Source organism: Oncorhynchus kisutch, linkage group LG15, assembly GCF_002021735.2.
Source record: "Oncorhynchus kisutch isolate 150728-3 linkage group LG15, Okis_V2, whole genome shotgun sequence".
In the NCBI taxonomy this organism is placed as follows: Eukaryota; Metazoa; Chordata; class Actinopteri; order Salmoniformes; family Salmonidae; genus Oncorhynchus; species Oncorhynchus kisutch.
The window spans coordinates 24946648-24963664 of NC_034188.2; the positions used below are offsets into that span (position 1 = coordinate 24946648).

Here is a 17017-nt window from a genome sequence, read left to right on the forward strand (position 1 = left end):
CATACAGACAGGGGGACAGACATACAGACGGGGGGGACAGACATACAGACAGGGGGGGCAGACATACAGACGGGGGGGACAGACATACAGACAGGGGGGACAGACATACAGACAGGGGGGGACAAACATACAGACGGGGGGGACAGACATACAGACAGGGGGGACAGACATACAGACAGGGAGGACAGACATACAGACAGGGGGGACAGACATACAGACAGGGGGGACAGACATACAGACGGGTTGGACAGACATACAGACGGGGGGGACAGACATACAGACGGGGGGACAGACAGGGGGACAGACATACACACAGACAGGGGGACAGACATACAGACGGGGGGGACAGACATACAGACGGGGGGGACAGACATACACACAGACAGGGGGACAGACATACAGACGGGGGGATAGACATACAGATGGGGGGACAGACAGGGGGACAGACATACAGACGGGGGGATAGACATACAGATGGGGGGACAGACAGGGGGACAGACATACAGACGGGGGGACAGACATACAGACGGGGGGATAGACATACAGACGGGGGGACAGACATACAGACGGGGGGACAGACATACACACAGACAGGGGGACAGACATACAGACGGGGGGATAGACATACAGATGGGGGGACAGACAGGGGGACAGACATACAGACGGGGGGATAGACATACAGATGGGGGGACAGACATATACACAGACAGGGGGACAGACATACAGACGGGGGGATAGACATACAGACGGGGGGACAGACAGAGAGAGATACGGGACAGACAGATGGGGTCAAGGGGTTAGTGGACCTAAGATATCAGAACACCACACCACTTCAGAACCTTAAAACATGCAGCCATATTCAAGCTATGTAAAACCACTGAAATGATTTAATAACCAATGTATAACCAGGAAACGAATAATCCAAAATTAGGATTGAGTGTTAGGGCTTGGTTTTACCAGTGATGGCACGGCGCACCTCCCTGGCTGCCTCCTCTCTGGCCTCGATGGAGGCCTGCTCACTGTACCAGGAGGTGTGGGGGGTACAGATGAGGTTGGGAGCATCTTTCAGAGGACCCTGTGAGAAACTATAACGGGGGGGGGGGGGGGGGTTAGTAAGGCTGACACCATTTAGTCAACGGGTCTATTGTTTGGTCAATATGATGCTGGTCGACCGAGATTTCTTCAGTCGACCAGTAGCAATATATATATATATATATATCATGGTGTACAAGACCCCTGTCTGAGTGGACTGATCCATTGTGGAGGCTGTGGGGATGGTACAGTCACTAAGACGTGCTACTGAAATTGTATATGATTATATTACATAAGAACAATGGTGCAACACAAATAAAAATGATATTATTTTACTACAAATGTGTTCTAATACGTTGGATAGTGGTTGCTGTCCGCAGTTCTGAAACACATCAGTGCGCTGTTGAATTGCCAACATTTCTAGACCATGTTGCTATGTGCATAATAGCCAAGTTAACCACCATATTGGTGTTGCGATATCAGAAGAATGAGGAGATGAGAAAACAGCCCTTGTCTTATTGTCAAAGAATAGTGAAGAGAGCGGAAACCCCAACTTAATTATGTCTACAATCAATGGCCTAACTGTTAAATGTGTCTGGCTTTATAAACCATCCATATATATCTACAGAAATAAGACAGCTCCTGCTACTGTTGCCTGTTTGACTGTTTAATATCCTACTGATTCTGTGAGCACCAAGCTTCACGCAGCAACATGTCACGTACAACATGTTTTAATCTTTGCCTTGCTGTAATAAAGGCTTTACACTTTATAGTGAGCACAGCCTCTATGCTATTGTGTTTATTTACTGTTGTTTACAGTGTTCCAAGTGGTCTGGAAAAGTATATTTATAATAATAACACTCCTTTTTCCTTGATCTCCTTTGTTATTATTATTACTGTTATGATGATGATCATTATAATAACAAGTAATATCATTATCATTAGTAGGCTTGGTACAGCAGCCTTGTATAACCACCATTGTTGAGCTGTAGGACTAAGAGTGCATCCTATTTAGGCTTCATACCGTAACTAAGGCCTATATTTCAATACTTATATAGACTAATGTATCAATCATATATCATCACTGGGGGCCCCCGCGTGGCACAGCGGTCTAAGGCACTGTATCCCAGTGCTCGAGGCATCACTAAGGACCCTGATTCGATCCCGGGCTTTATCACAACCGGCTGTGATCGGGAGTCCCATAAGGTGGCACAGCGCCGTCCCGGTTAGGGTAGGGTTTGGCTGGGGTAGGCCATCATTGTAAAAATAATGATTTGTTCTTAACCGACTTTCCTAGTTAAAGGTTTAATAAATAAAACTATCATTTGTGGCAGGTGTGATATCCCTCCTAAATGGCTCGGGCTGATGTTCCTATCGACCCAGCAGGCTAGACACCTTGTTTTATTGGTTTGTAACTGTAATGAAAGTTGTCAACTTGTTTTGTATTTAAACGCCATTTTAAACGTGTACATGACACTGCAACAACATTTCCCCAACGGGACAGTAGAGTCAGTGAAGTATCACACAGCATACATACGAGTCATTCATTATTTGAAATACAATCAAGCATTTGAGTTTAAAAATGAATAATTAGCCTAACAATAAATAAACCATTATATTTCGAAAATTGCATTCACGAATGCGACTGTTTTTAGTTTTTGCTCTAATAATGGCTTGACAAAAAAACGTTACAACAAACTCTCTGGTACACTTATAATGTATTTAGTGTTGTTTATAATGTTCCAAACGGTCAGAAAGAGTATAATCTAACAGCAGCTGTTTGGCACACAGCGCTTTCTCCATACCTTCTTTTTCTTGATCTCTAGTATTTTCCACAACTAGTCACATTTATTCCACACATCTGATTTCCTCTTTGCCTCCTGAGCAACCAATAAACATTCTCCCATTTCAAGTTCGCCACATCCTCTGCATTTTGCTGTTATGGTGTTCGAAGATTGTTATAATCACATCAATAAATTGGCTGATATGCTATAGGTCTGGCCCTATTGGTCACGTGCATGCGATGCATACATGTGTCACATAAAGAGAACAAGGGTTGAGGGAACATGGAATGTTTCATAAACAAATGAGGGATTTTGTTCCCATAACCTTTCACTCAGATATGGCTGTAATTATGTGGCAGCTTCAGCAACACGAACAGTGAGATAAACATTGTGTTGTTCACTGCAGCAGGGAGAGAGATGATGGGTGCAAGTCACACAGTCAATCGCTGTCTTTTCTTTTTAAACAGCAAGTCTGAGCCCGGCAACTTATATGTGGAAAACTATACGTTAAAACATGTGGCCGAAAGAACAGACATCTCTTGGTATACCAGGATTTTTTTTAGTTGGGGACAGCCTTAGGAAAGAAAGAGGGAGAGTCAAGGTTAGAGAGGAACGACTGAACAGCCAGTGCGTGGGTGTACCTGAAGGGCTCTGTCTCGTGGACGTCCAGCGCGGCTCCTCGTATACGTCCTTCCTTCAGGGCCTGAGCCAGAGCCTTCTCATCCACCAGACCCCCCCGCGCAGAGTTTACCAGGAACGCTCCCTGACGCATCTTCAGAGGGACCACACACACAGTGTTAAAGTAATACACACTCACAAAACTCACTGCACCAGTATAAAGACTAGACTTTAACTATACTTTGTGCTAAGTCACCTTTTTCAGCAGAACATATAGTTACTATTTCAATACAGATCCCACAAAACTACTACTTTTATAATAATGAATAATTATTAAAAACCATTTGAATATAGATCCTACAAAATGACCACTTCTTGAAATAATATGAATACAGATCCCACAAAACTACTACTTTTTAAAACCATTTGAATATAGATCCTACAAAATGACCACTTCTTGAAACAATTTGAATACAGATCCCACAAAAGTACTACTTTTTAAAACAATTTGAAAACAGATCTGAGAAAGCAACTACTTAAAAGATATTTGAAAATTGTAATTACATTATCATGCAATTATAAAGACATTTCCAAAGTCCTTGTAATCAAAGTTAATACACCTGATGTTAACAGTGGCTGTACTACGTCATGAATATACAGCACCAGTCAAAAGTTTGACACATACTCATTCAAGGGTTTCTTTATTTTACAATCTATACATTGTACAATAATAGTGAAAACATCAAAACTATGAAATAACAAATATGGAATCATGTAGTATGCAAATTTCTATATATTTTATATTTAAGATTCTTCAAAGTAGTTAACATAGTTTCAACTAAAGGGCAACTATTTTCTTTGGTGGCTACAAATTACTTTGTAATTTCAATGACAGTATCAACATTTGAGCTTTTATAACAAACTAATATCTTTACAGTATTACATAGTTTCTAGGGCATAACATGTGCTTCAACAGTAGATACTACTCATATAGGCACAATACAGGCAATATCACAATCAATTCAAACATTTTCTGCTGCTCCTAAATAGAATAGGGTGCTCCTAAATAGAATAGGGTGCTCCTAAATAGAATAGGGTGCTCTTAAATAGAATAGGGTGCTCCTAAATAGAATAGGGTGCTCTTAAATAGAATAGGGTGCTCCTAAATAGAATAGGGTGCTCCTAACTTTAAGTGGGAGCACCAGTGCTTCCAAATAACAGTTTTTCCTTTAGAGCCCTGTGCATACCTGTTTGATGGTGAAGTCATTGATGAGGTGGTGGTTGTGTTCGTTGAGGCTGCAGTGTAGAGAGACACAGTCAGAGTGGATGAGCAGGTCCTGGAGGGTAGCCATCCTCTGCAGGCCAAGGGAGCGCTCCACACCATCAGGCAGGTATGGGTCGTAGAAGATCACCCCGAAACCAAACGCCTTGGCCCGCAGAGCCACCGCCTGGCCCACACGACCTGTAGAGAGAGGGCAACACAGGGTTAACAATTGTTTTCCCTTGAGTATTTTGGTGGGGGCATTTAGGCACCCAAAGCAAATTCCAGGGCCTCTGGCAGACCCTATTGTTGATAAAAAAAGAAGTGCCAGTCTTAGACCAAATTCAGCTGCTCCAAATCTGCCCATTCTACATTACCTCCTAACTCCATAAACGTACATATCCTGCCCCCAGTACACCCACTTACCCAGGCCGATGATGCCCAGCGTCTCCCCCCGGATGCGGGCAGCATCGCCGGCTACCTCCCTGATCTGCTCCACGCTGGAGGCCCTGGTGCCCTCCCTCAGGGCCTGGTGCATCCAGGTGACCCGACGGTACAGGTTTAGGATCAGACACAAGGATGTGTCGGCCGTCTCCTCCACCGACGACGCCGGCACGTTACACACTGCGATGCCTGGAGGGGGGGGGGTTGTAAAGGCTGAAGTAGGTACACTATTTGCAGAACATAGCGAAGGCCTAAGGCCAGAGAAGTGGTGGTCTGTGTATCTGTTGATGTGTAATACTTATCCGTGTGTACCTGTTTGTCTGCATACTGTGTGTGCATCTGTACGTGACTCACCCAGCTCAGCTGCGGCTTTGATGTCGACGTTGTCATAGCCGCTGCCGATCCTGACGATGACTCGGAGGCCTTTGAACTTGTCCAGGTCGTCTCTAGAGAGAGTGATGGTGTGGTAGAGCAGAGCCCCCACCGCCTCGTTCAACACCTACAGAGTTAACACACATTAATACAGCCTGGTTCAACACCTAGAGAGTTAAAACCTGTTAAGGATAGGGCTGATTGCTGCCCCCTTTGGGGTGATTGCGTGCCCATAGTAAACAGAAAAGAAATCTGTCAAAAATTGCTAATATATGCAATTAAAAATTATTGTTGAATAGAAAACACTCTAAAGCTTCTAAAACCGTCTGTAAGTAAAGCAGAACTCTCAGGGCAATCATTCTCCCAAACTCTCTCTTGTCATCATAAAAGTTGGCCCAACTTTGACGTCATCGCCCCCACCCTTCCCAAGCACCTACAGTCCTGGGAACAGTTCCTATGCCTTCAGCGCGGTGTCCGCTTTCAATGGGGCTTCTCATTGTGTGAATCGCACGCTCACGAGAGTATTGGCTGGCCGAATCCTTTCGGTCACGCGAGAAAACAGGTTACTCTCATGCGCGTTCTGCTCCGGTGGTGTCTTTCTTTCAAGATTGATTAAACGATGCGTGTGTTTCTCTTCGTCCTGAGAATTGCTGTGAAGCTATATTACATGCTAACGTTGTGTTCTGAACACAGTATGACAAGTTTAGTCGACATATAATATGTAATTTCGACGTTTTGGTGCGCACCAACTTTACTTTTTGGCCGCATTTCAACCGAAATATGTCGTGTTTGATAACCGAAAGACACAGACTTCAAAACTAAAGCTGTTTTTGGTAAGTATAAACCCTTCCAGGTCTTCTGACGGAAGAACAGCAAAGGTAAGGGAACATTTATGTGTTAAATTTGGGTTTCTGTGGACTCCGAGATAGAGGAGCCAAAATGCTAATTCCTGAGCGCCGACTCACATTATAGCCTAGTGAACGAAATCTGTAAAGTTAAAAATAAATGTAACACAGCGATTGCATTTAGAAGAAGTGTATCTTTCTATATATATGTAGAATATGCATATTTAGTCAAAGTTTATGTTGTGTATTCCATGTTAGCTGACGGCGTGTGCTGAAGCCATCGTCATTTCTCCGGACATTTGAGTAGCATTTTTTTAACATGGCGTCATTGTAAACAGAGATTTACGGATATTTATAGCATATTATTGAAAAAAACATAAATGTACTGTGTAACATGTTATATTACTGTCATCTGATGAAGATTTCAAAAGGTTAGTGAAATTATTTTTCTTTTAATCCTGCGTTTGGTGATTGCATATTTTGTTCAATTTGGCTATGGAAATTAGCTGTGTCTTCGGTGTGTCTTCGGTGGTGGTTTGACATAAATATGTGCTATGTTTTCGCCGTAAAACATTTTAGAAATCTGACTTGCTGGCTAGATAAACAAGTTGTTTATCTTTCATTTGAGCTATTGGACTTGTTAATGTGTGGAGGTTACATATTTCTAAGAATATTTTTGCATTCCGTGCGCCACCGTTCCAGCTGACGGTGGGGGGGCTGGTTCCCCAATTGGGAACCAACATCTTTGTCAGGTTTTAACACACATTAATACAGCCTGGTTCAACACCTAGAGAGTTAACACACATTAATATAGCCTGGTTCAACACCTAGAGAGTTAACACATATTTATACAGCCTGGTTCAACACCTAGAGAGTTAACACACATTAATACAGCCTGGTTCAACACCTAGAGAGTTAACACACATTAATACATCCTGGTTCAACACCTACAGAGTTAACACATATTTATACAGCCTGGTTCAACACCTACAGAGTTAACACAGCTATACTGTGAGAACAGAGCTGTTACTATAGCCCTGTAAAGCTGGAATCCTACATGGTGAAAACAGCCACATCCGTTTGCCATATTACAACGAAGAAGTTACTGCCAACATCCAACACAGTTTTCCCCCCAGACATCATTTAATGTGCTATAGAACAGCAGCAGATGTAGTTCCATGATGCACAACGCTTCCCCAGCGCTGCATCGTCAACAAAACAAAAACACCGGTCGTGGGGCGGACAGTGGCGCTGTCTTTAAGGGAAAGTTCATCGATACTAAACATATGGCTGGCAGTCAGGAAGTAGTCTTGAAGAACTGTTTCTTTTTTTTCATCAGAAACTGCTGCTTATAGCCACATGAACAGGAAGCTTACACCAAGTATATTATCATGCGTGTGTGTGTACGTACGTGTTTGTCCCGTGTGTGTGTGTGTGTCTACCTTCTCATGGATCTCCTGGGTGGACTGGGCATCACAGAAGGCCACAGTGGCCACGTCTTTCAGGATGGGCATCTCTATGGTGCAGTCACGCCCGTCCAGTAGGGCCACCAGGGGCCGGGGGTGCATGGGCCCGTTCAGGATGGGGGGGCGGATGCCTGCCAGGGGAGACAGGACAGTTACCCATGATTTGGCATTATGAAACATCACTAAATGTTGTATTCTTCTCACATGCCGATTTGGTTCCAATGGCTGGCTAGGTTGGTTGCAGCATGCAACACTCTATTTTGAGTTGGTTGTTTGCCCAGACAAAATGAGTTCCTTTGGGAATATGTGACAGTGAAAACACAGCATGCCGCAGCATTTTCTTCCAGATGTGACGGTCCACTGAGCTTAGTGATTCAACAATCTTTCTGGAGTCTGCACAAGGGCAATATGAGTCACTGCTCTAAACCTGAACACACCACTGCCCTGACCATTAAAACACACACCATTAATTTCCCTTCAAACTCAACCAGGCATGACAATAGCCACTGGCATCATCAGTGCTGGGGCCAGCCAGAGTAGAGTCAACCTGTATAATGAATGTGACCACCAACATGACTACTACTACAAGTCCAACTTCTCTCAAAGTCAGTCCCATCACGCCCTCCACATCTCCGGTCCCCTCCACATCTCTGGTCCTCCCTACAAATAGCCAGGGTCTTGTCACCACCAGCACTCTGAGGGAGCACTGAGCAGTATGTGTGCTGCTATGGTTACGTAATAATAATAATGGAACTGAATCTGCTACAAAGAGAGCATCTGAGATCACAAAGAGATAGAGGCTTCAAGAGGACACTGTTACAAGCTCAATACATTCAACTCCCCAAGCCCATGCACTCACACCCGCTATGATGACACACACACACACACCACCCCTGTCCCCGTCCAGAGTAGAGGATGACGATGCTTGCGGATCTGGCTGGCTGCAGTGCCAGCAAGGGGTGGAGAGGAGGGCGAGTGTGACTCCTGTTCCGTACACACACGCCATTGACGCAGACTTTTTGTCCAGCGTGATCCTGCGTACGTCTACCACCATTCATTACTGCAATTACATCTGCACGGAAATAATCAATAATAAATGAACACTTAGTGGCCAGAACGCGACAAAGCCAGACAAACACAAGCCTAACATCTGGTAAAGGCCACGGGAGAAATCTGGCAGCTAACATCATCACTGGTCTTAGATCTCTCTGCCTCTCCATCTCTCTGAACTGATGAACTGCCCTTCTCTCTCACAGAAAAGTGTAACACACAAACACACCCCGGGTCCCTAGACCAGAACCACCCCCTATCCACACCACACACGTGCGTACACACTCTCTGCCCTGCGTGGCAGGTGTATGGTCTGGGGGGGTGTGTGTCTCACTGGAGCATTCACGTGGACAGAGGGAAGGACCCATGCAAAGGCCGACACACAGACAGACATGCCCAAACAAACACTCTGTGCCATGGTGAGGGGGGGTCTGGTGGAAGACAAATATTTGTGTACGCTTCCTGTGATGTCAGAGTATTTCCCAACACGCACACAAACACACACACACACACACACGTCTCCCTAATATGTAACTGGGTCTAGCTGAGGAGGCTTAATAACAACGTGAATCTGCATCTCATTAAAAAACATCAAGCATTTTCCTTTATGGTAGCCTAGTGGTTAGAGCAGGTAGCCTAGTGGTTAGAGCAGGTAGCCTAGTGGTTAGAGCAGGTAGCCTAGTGGTTAAAGCAGGTAGCCTAGTGGTTAGAGCAGGTAGCCTAGTGGTTAGAGCAGGTAGCCTAGTGGTTAGAGCAGGTAGCCTAGCGGTTAGAGCAGGTAGCCTAGCGGTTAGAGCAGGTAGCCTAGCGGTTAGAGCAGGTAGCCTAGCGGTTAGAGCAGGTAGCCTAGCGGTTAGAGCAGGTAGCCTAGCGGTTAGAGCAGGTAGCCTAGCGGTTAGAGCAGGTAGCCTAGCGGTTAGAGCAGGTAGCCTAGCGGTTAGAGGGGCGGCAGGTAGCCTAGCGGTTAGAGGGTCGGCAGGTAGCCTGGCGGTTAGAGGGTCGGCAGGTAGCCTAGTGGTTAGAGGGGCGGCAGGTAGCCTAGTGGTTAGAGTGTTGGTGGATCCAATCCCCGAGCTGACATAGTAAAAATCTGTCGATCTGCCCCTGAACAAGGAAGTTAACCCACTGTTCCCCGGTAGGCATCATTGTAAAAAATAATTTGTTCTTAACTGACTTGCCTAGTTAAATTAAGGTTACATATCTTAATGTCCACATGCTGGATATCACAATGGATCCACAATGACTGGTTAACAAGAACACACACACACACACGTAAAGTACCCTTGCATACTCGAGGCCTATGGAGCACAAGCATGGCCGAGCACACAATGCAATTCATTCAGCGCTTCATTCATTCTCTCCCTCCCTCTGCCTGTGGTTTGAGGAGTGTGAGAGAGCAGAGTGAGAGGTGAGGGGGAGGGGCAGAGGGAGGGGCAGGGTAATAATGTAGCGCTGCTCCACCCTACCTCCAGCCAGACACACAGTTGCTCAATTCCTTTAACAGCTACAAGGACGCGCCAAGCAAAAAGGAAACAGCACACACACACACTCGTTGGCAACACCACACCCAAGCCCATATCTTCAAGCTCTCCTTCACACACATTTTACGACACACACACGGAGCCTAACCTTGCATTATGAAGTTAACCAGCCTGTCTTCCTCTCTCTCTCACCCTCTATCTTTCGTTCGTTCTCTCTCTCTCTCTCTGTCTGTCAGAATGTTCTTGGATGGTTAGGACCCTACTGTCATCCACACCCAGTCCCTCCCCCACCGCCCAGCTCCAATCACGGGCAGCTCTATTGAGGGCCAGCCAACCAGCACTAACTTCATTAGCATAGCCAGGCAGCGACTGGGCTGGGGGCGGTTAGGCTGTTGTTGTTTTTTAAAGAGACAGCTGGCCTGTTTTCCTGTAGCCACGACCCTTCACCCTGCTCCTCTCACTCCTCTCAGGGGATCTGACTCTTCCAGACAACTCCCTCCATTTTATCATCACCCAAGAGCTGCATTTTGCACCATTTTATTTAGCCTTGTACAACAATATAGACAGTACAAACCAGAAAGAAGCCAAATATGTCCAGATTTAATAAGGTAACTTGACCATCTTTAATGAGACTTTTTGTTTGTTTTTGTATACACTACAAATTAGGCTTGGCATGACCTGTAATGCCAATAAAAAAATATATATATAAAAAATATATTAAATAGCAATAACACCATGCTACCTTTACAGTAGGGATGGGCACAGTTATTAGAATATTGACAAATCTGAACAGACGCTAGTATTCGATTACTTGTGAGAGTATTCATAAAAAAATATATAAATATATGGCTATTTTACCAATGAAAAGGCTTTGTCTAAAATGTAATACAAGTATTTGAGACATTGCTACATGGTCTATCATTGTAGGCTATTACATTTGACATTTCAATAAAACAACACCTTTATCACAGTTTTTATGAGTGCCCCCAATAAAAACGCACCGGTAGCCAGCACACGTTTTACACGTGTAGCTTGTTGTTATTGTCGGTGAATCATAGCAGCGCTACAGTCAGAGGCTGCATGTGTAATCATAGCAGCGCTACAGTCAGAGGCTGCATGTGTAATCATAGCAGCGCTACAGTCAGAGGCTGCATGTGTAATCATAGCAGCGCTACAGTCAGAGGATGCATGTGTAATCATAGCAGCGCTACAGTCAGAGGCTGCATGTGTAATCATAGCACCGCTACAGTCAGAGGCTGCATGTGTAATCATAGCAGCGCTACAGTCAGAGGATGCATGTGTAATCATAGCAGCGCTACAGTCAGAGGATGCATGTGTAATCATAGCAGCGCTACAGTCAGAGGATGCATGTGTAATCATAGCAGCGCTACAGTCAGAGGATGCATGTGTAATCATAGCAGCGCTACAGTCAGAGGCTGCACGTGTAATCATAGCAGCGCTACAGTCAGAGGATGCATGTGTAATCATAGCAGCGCTACAGTCAGAGGATGCGTGTGTAATCATAGCAGCGCTACAGTCAGAGGCTGCATGTGTAATCATAGCAGCGCTACAGTCAGAGGATGCATGTGTAATCATAGCAGCGCTACAGTCAGAGGATGCATGTGTAATCATAGCACCGCTACAGTCAGAGGCTGCATGTGTAATCATAGCACCGCTACAGTCAGAGGCTGCATGTGTAATCATAGCAGCGCTACAGTCAGAGGCTGCATGTGTAATCATAGCAGCGCTACAGTCAGAGGATGCATGTGTAATCATAGCAGCGCTACAGTCAGAGGATGCATGTGTAATCATAGCAGCGCTACAGTCAGAGGCTGCATGTGTAATCATAGCAGCGCTACAGTCAGAGGCTGCATGTGTAATCATAGCAGCGCTACAGTCAGAGGCTGCATGTGTAATCATAGCAGCGCTACAGTCAGAGGCTGCATGTGTAATCATAGCAGCGCTACAGTCAGAGGCTGCATGTGTAATCATAGCAGCGCTACAGTCAGAGGCTGCATGTGTAATCATAGCAGCGCTACAGTCAGACGCTGCATGTGTAATCATAGCAGCGCTAGTCAGAGGCTGCATGTGTAATCATAGCAGCGCTACAGTCAGAGGATGCATGTGTAATCATAGCAGCGCTAGTCAGAGGATGCATGTGTAATCATAGCAGCGCTACAGTCAGAGGCTGCATGTGTAATCATAGCAGCGCTACAGTCAGAGGCTGCATGTGTAATCATAGCAGCGCTACAGTCAGAGGCTGCATGTGTAATCATAGCAGCGCTACAGTCAGAGGATGCATGTGTAATCATAGCAGCGCTACAGTCAGAGGATGCATGTGTAATCATAGCAGCGCTACAGCCAGAGGCTGCATGTGTAATCATAGCAGCGCTACAGTCAGAGGCTGCATGTGTAATCATAGCAGCGCTACAGTCAGAGGATGCACGTGTAATCATAGCAGCGCTACAGTCAGAGGCTGCATGTGTAATCATAGCAGCGCTACAGTCAGAGGATGCATGTGTAATCATAGCAGCGCTACAGTCAGAGGATGCATGTGTAATCATAGCAGCGCTACAGTCAGAGGCTGCATGTGTAATCATAGCAGCGCTACAGTCAGAGGATGCATGTGTAATCATAGCAGCGCTACAGTCAGAGGCTGCATGTGTAATCATAGCAGCGCTACAGTCAGAGGATGCATGTGTAATCATAGCAGCGCTACAGTCAGAGGATGCATGTGTAATCATAGCAGCGCTACAGTCAGAGGATGCATGTGTAATCATAGCAGCGCTACAGTCAGAGGATGCATGTGTAATCATAGCAGCGCTACAGCCAGAGGCTGCATGTGTAATCATAGCAGCGCTACAGTCAGAGGATGCATGTGTAATCATAGCAGCGCTACAGCCAGAGGCTGCATGTGTAATCATAGCAGCGCTACAGTCAGAGGCTGCATGTGTAATCATAGCAGCGCTACAGTCAGAGGCTGCATGTGTAATCATAGCAGCGCTACAGTCAGAGGCTGCATGTGTAATCATAGCAGCGCTACAGTCAGAGGATGCATGTGTAATCATAGCAGCGCTACAGTCAGAGGATGCATGTGTAATCATAGCAGCGCTACAGTCAGAGGATGCATGTGTAATCATAGCAGCGCTACAGTCAGAGGCTGCATGTGTAATCATAGCAGTGCTACAGTCAGAGGATGCATGTGTAATCATAGCAGCGCTACAGTCAGAGGCTGCACGTGTAGCAAGTGAAGTGGGAGATTCCTAATCAAAGCTCCTTTTCTGCGTCTGCTGAAACAAGCAGAGCTCAGCACACCGCCTCTCTCCCCAGTCACACGAGCAAGTCTCCATTGAAAATCTTTCAAACATGTATTTCGACTATTAGGATATCTCCCCAAAAGATCTGGATATTATTCTAATAGTGAAATCATTTCAAATGCCCATTCCTACTTTTCGGTTAATTTCTGTCTTTGTCAAAAGAAACCTTGATCATGATGTAGCCTAATGTAACCAGTCATTTATTCTAGCCTGTCACAGATCGTCATCACTTGTACCTTGCCTTGGCATAGTTTCTCGTGGCTCACAGCTCAGACACACCAGCTTGGCCACCCACTAACCCCCCTTGAAATCCCCACAGACAGGAACAGGAAGTGCGATAAGGGCATTGTGCTCTCTCTCTCCAACTGTCCCAAACCCATGCCTTCACTAACCTACCCGCCACTGTTCACACCAATAGGCTAATCATTAATAACAGACTTCCCATATCAGCGGCTGATGTAAACCAAGTGCCAGCGATTATAGTCATAGACATGTGACAATACATTCAACCAATTTCAGGTATCATTTTTCTAAAAGACCACACACATCCTTGAGCCCAATCAAGACATGTCTGGAGGAAGTTCTGATAGCACAGTATGCGCACTGTAAAGACACATGTTGTATTATGAATGTGTGATGTTGGTGTAGCAATATGACTATAATATTCAAATACCCTGAATGTGTGTAAGATGTATGACTTTGTCTGTCTCTCAAGGCTCCTTACCCTCACAGATGCGGTCAAGTCTCTGCCGCTTGACTTTGTGCTTGTCCATTAGAGCCATAGGCTGGCAGTCCTAACCCAGGACACAGCAAGACAACAGCACAGAGCACTAAGGAGGCTCTTCAACAGGACACCAGCACGAGAAACCACTACTACCCACTGAGCAACACCTGCAGAGAGAGTGAGAAAGAGAGACAGAGTTGTTGTTACCTGTTAGAATGTGAAAGACTTTACTGCTCATCATGTCTGCTGTAATGCATTTCTTCTGCCACTTGGATTTCTCCTTTTGTGACAATAAAGTTAGACAGAAATTGAATTTGAGAGACAGGGAGGAAGGGATAGTTACTGCTGCAGGATAGGACCCTCAACGGGTTAGTTGTAGAAATGTGCTTTCAAGTCCTAGCAGGCTAAAGCAATTACAATAACACAGGGTCCTAAGGATGAGGCGTCTACTAAACAGATGATAGGCCCATGTTCTTACACAAAATAATGTAGCATACATGTGTCTACACTTGTGATGTATAACATTACGAAAATGAATGAAACCATGACTAAAGGAACTGACAAACACATGCCTATGTGGTGTGGTATTGGTGAGTGTGTACTCTTCCTTCTGCTTCCTCTGTGGTTTACCTAGGGCTTGTTTCAGTACTTTGAAAATGCATACATTCTTCTTCTCTTCCAAATGGTTATACCTGCTCTGACATGACTGGATTGGTGAAAGCTATGTAGTTTAACCCTTACTTTCACCTATCCAATAGTGTGAAATCCTGGCAGAATCTCAAACTGAACACTTGGCCCCTAAGCCCTTTATCGAGTGATAGAAGTGTTCAGTAGGAGATTTAGCCAATGATTACCTAATCAGGACAGACAAAGGAATGGTGCAGCTTCAAAGTATTTGACCAAGGCCGTAAAAGGAAAGAGGAATAACCATATGGGGGAGTGGCAGACTTACCAGCAGGAGAATCCACTCAGTGTCTGTTCTGTCTGCAACTCACAACATCTGTTCAGATCTCACTGTCAAGCAGAGACAAAACAGTTTGTTATTATCAGAGGGTCTTCTTCACTCACACCCTCTCAAACAAACTTACTTCAATTCGATAACATATCAGTCACTCACTACTAGTCTAGGCCTAAGCAATATAAACATGTGAGTGCTAAACATGGAGTACCTTGGATTGTTTGGCAGAAAGATGTGAGGCCTTATAACATAAAGTGTTTGTTGAACAGTAGCTAGGCCTAGATCCCTGATTGATGAAGACTGGTGTCTAACAATTTATAAAGTAGGCATACACCAATTTATAAAGTAGGCATACATATATATGTGTGTGTGTGTGTGTGTGTGTGTGGTAACCTAGTGGTTTAGGAGGTTGGGCCAGTAACTGAACGGTTGCTGGTTCAAATTCCTGAGCTGACTAGGTGAAATATGCCGATGTGCCCTTGAGCAAGGCACATAACCCTAATTGTCCCTGTAATTCACTTTGGATAAGAATGTCTGCTAAATGACTAAAATGTAAATGTGATGTGTACAAGTTTGGCTAGGCCTACAAACTGGACTCCAACAGAGAACAAAGTTAGCTATAATTCTCTACTAAATGACACTTAGCTACAAAGAATCACAATCATCAAAGTTTAAGAAGTTGGGACAACATTCCAAAACGTACGTATATGTAAAAAGTAGCAATGAATATGCATAAAAAATCTTGAAACCCATCACAAAGTAATCAACAGACAGTGCGGTTTATGGAAACAATGGCAGTTTTGATATCATTGATACAAAGTATTGAATACAGTGTTTCGCAAGCCAAAACCATTACCACATGTGGCTGCCAAAGTTTAGGCCTAACTACATTTCACTATCCCTTCAAAACTTAACTGGCTACAAGTTTCAAAACTCTGCAGAATACGCTATGCTAACTAGTTAACTAGCTATCTAGATGGCTACTGATAACGGCCGTTATCGCATCTGGCTAGTTAGCGAACGTTAGCTAGTTAGCCAACTAACGAACATTAGCTAACTAGGCAGCTAACCGTGCCAGAAAAACAATTTCTTCTGATCGATAGGAATCATATTTCAATTAAACAAAACTGTAACCATCCCAAAAATACACATTAAGTTCTCAACCTTCTGATGGCTTGTTTATTTTATCAAGCATATCAATCTACGGTTGGATGGTTAGCATAGCAAGTTAGCTTGCTAGATATACTACTGCGTGTGAGAGATGCGTACAGGGGAGCCCATTTTCGTCCGATTCGCTATCAGCGAATGGCGCTACAATGTGAATATCTGAAATGCAGTAGCACAAGAACACCGGGAAACGTGGATATCCACAACGTGCACGTTATGCACGCATCATTCGCTACCCCGGTAACCTAGTAACGCAAGAGCGGTGGATTAATTACCCCAAGAAATGTCTTTCAGTCGTGTTGAGGTGTCTGGACAGTTTGCGTGCGTCGGTGGTCTTCCCTCTCTCCCGATCGCCATGAAATCTGAGAAAGAGGAAGTCGCAGGTTCATGGGGGGTCAGGCCTCCGTACACAACGTGACGGGCAGAGTGAGAGGTACCAGTGCACTGTTTTAGGAGGGGAAGGCAGAGCGCCCTCACCTTCCATGGCGGTGGACAGAC

At 44.9% G+C, this 17017-nt stretch overlaps 1 protein-coding gene across 3 annotated transcripts in view; it reads right to left on the reverse strand.

Annotated features, from left to right (window-relative positions):
* LOC109878746 (C-terminal-binding protein 2) overlaps positions 1-17004 on the reverse strand; it is a 19278-nt gene extending 2274 nt beyond the window's left edge. Inside the window, exons 1-9 of one of the 3 annotated variants that reach the window (XM_031789898.1) lie at positions 16795-17003; positions 15347-15408; positions 14395-14561; positions 7799-7953; positions 5494-5638; positions 5122-5328; positions 4682-4896; positions 3458-3588; positions 958-1085 (exon numbers count right to left, since the gene is read on the reverse strand). In XM_031789898.1, coding sequence (XP_031645758.1) covers positions 958-1085; positions 3458-3588; positions 4682-4896; positions 5122-5328; positions 5494-5638; positions 7799-7953; positions 14395-14452 — 1039 coding nt within the window. In that variant the 5' untranslated portion in view covers positions 14453-14561; positions 15347-15408; positions 16795-17003. Of the gene's footprint in view, positions 1-957; positions 1086-3457; positions 3589-4681; positions 4897-5121; positions 5329-5493; positions 5639-7798; positions 7954-10501; positions 10607-14394; positions 14562-15346; positions 15409-16794 lie in introns of those variants that run through there. The other 2 variants (XM_031789900.1, XM_031789899.1) reach the window with 2 other exon arrangements.
* Positions 17005-17017: the final 13 nt, after the last annotated feature.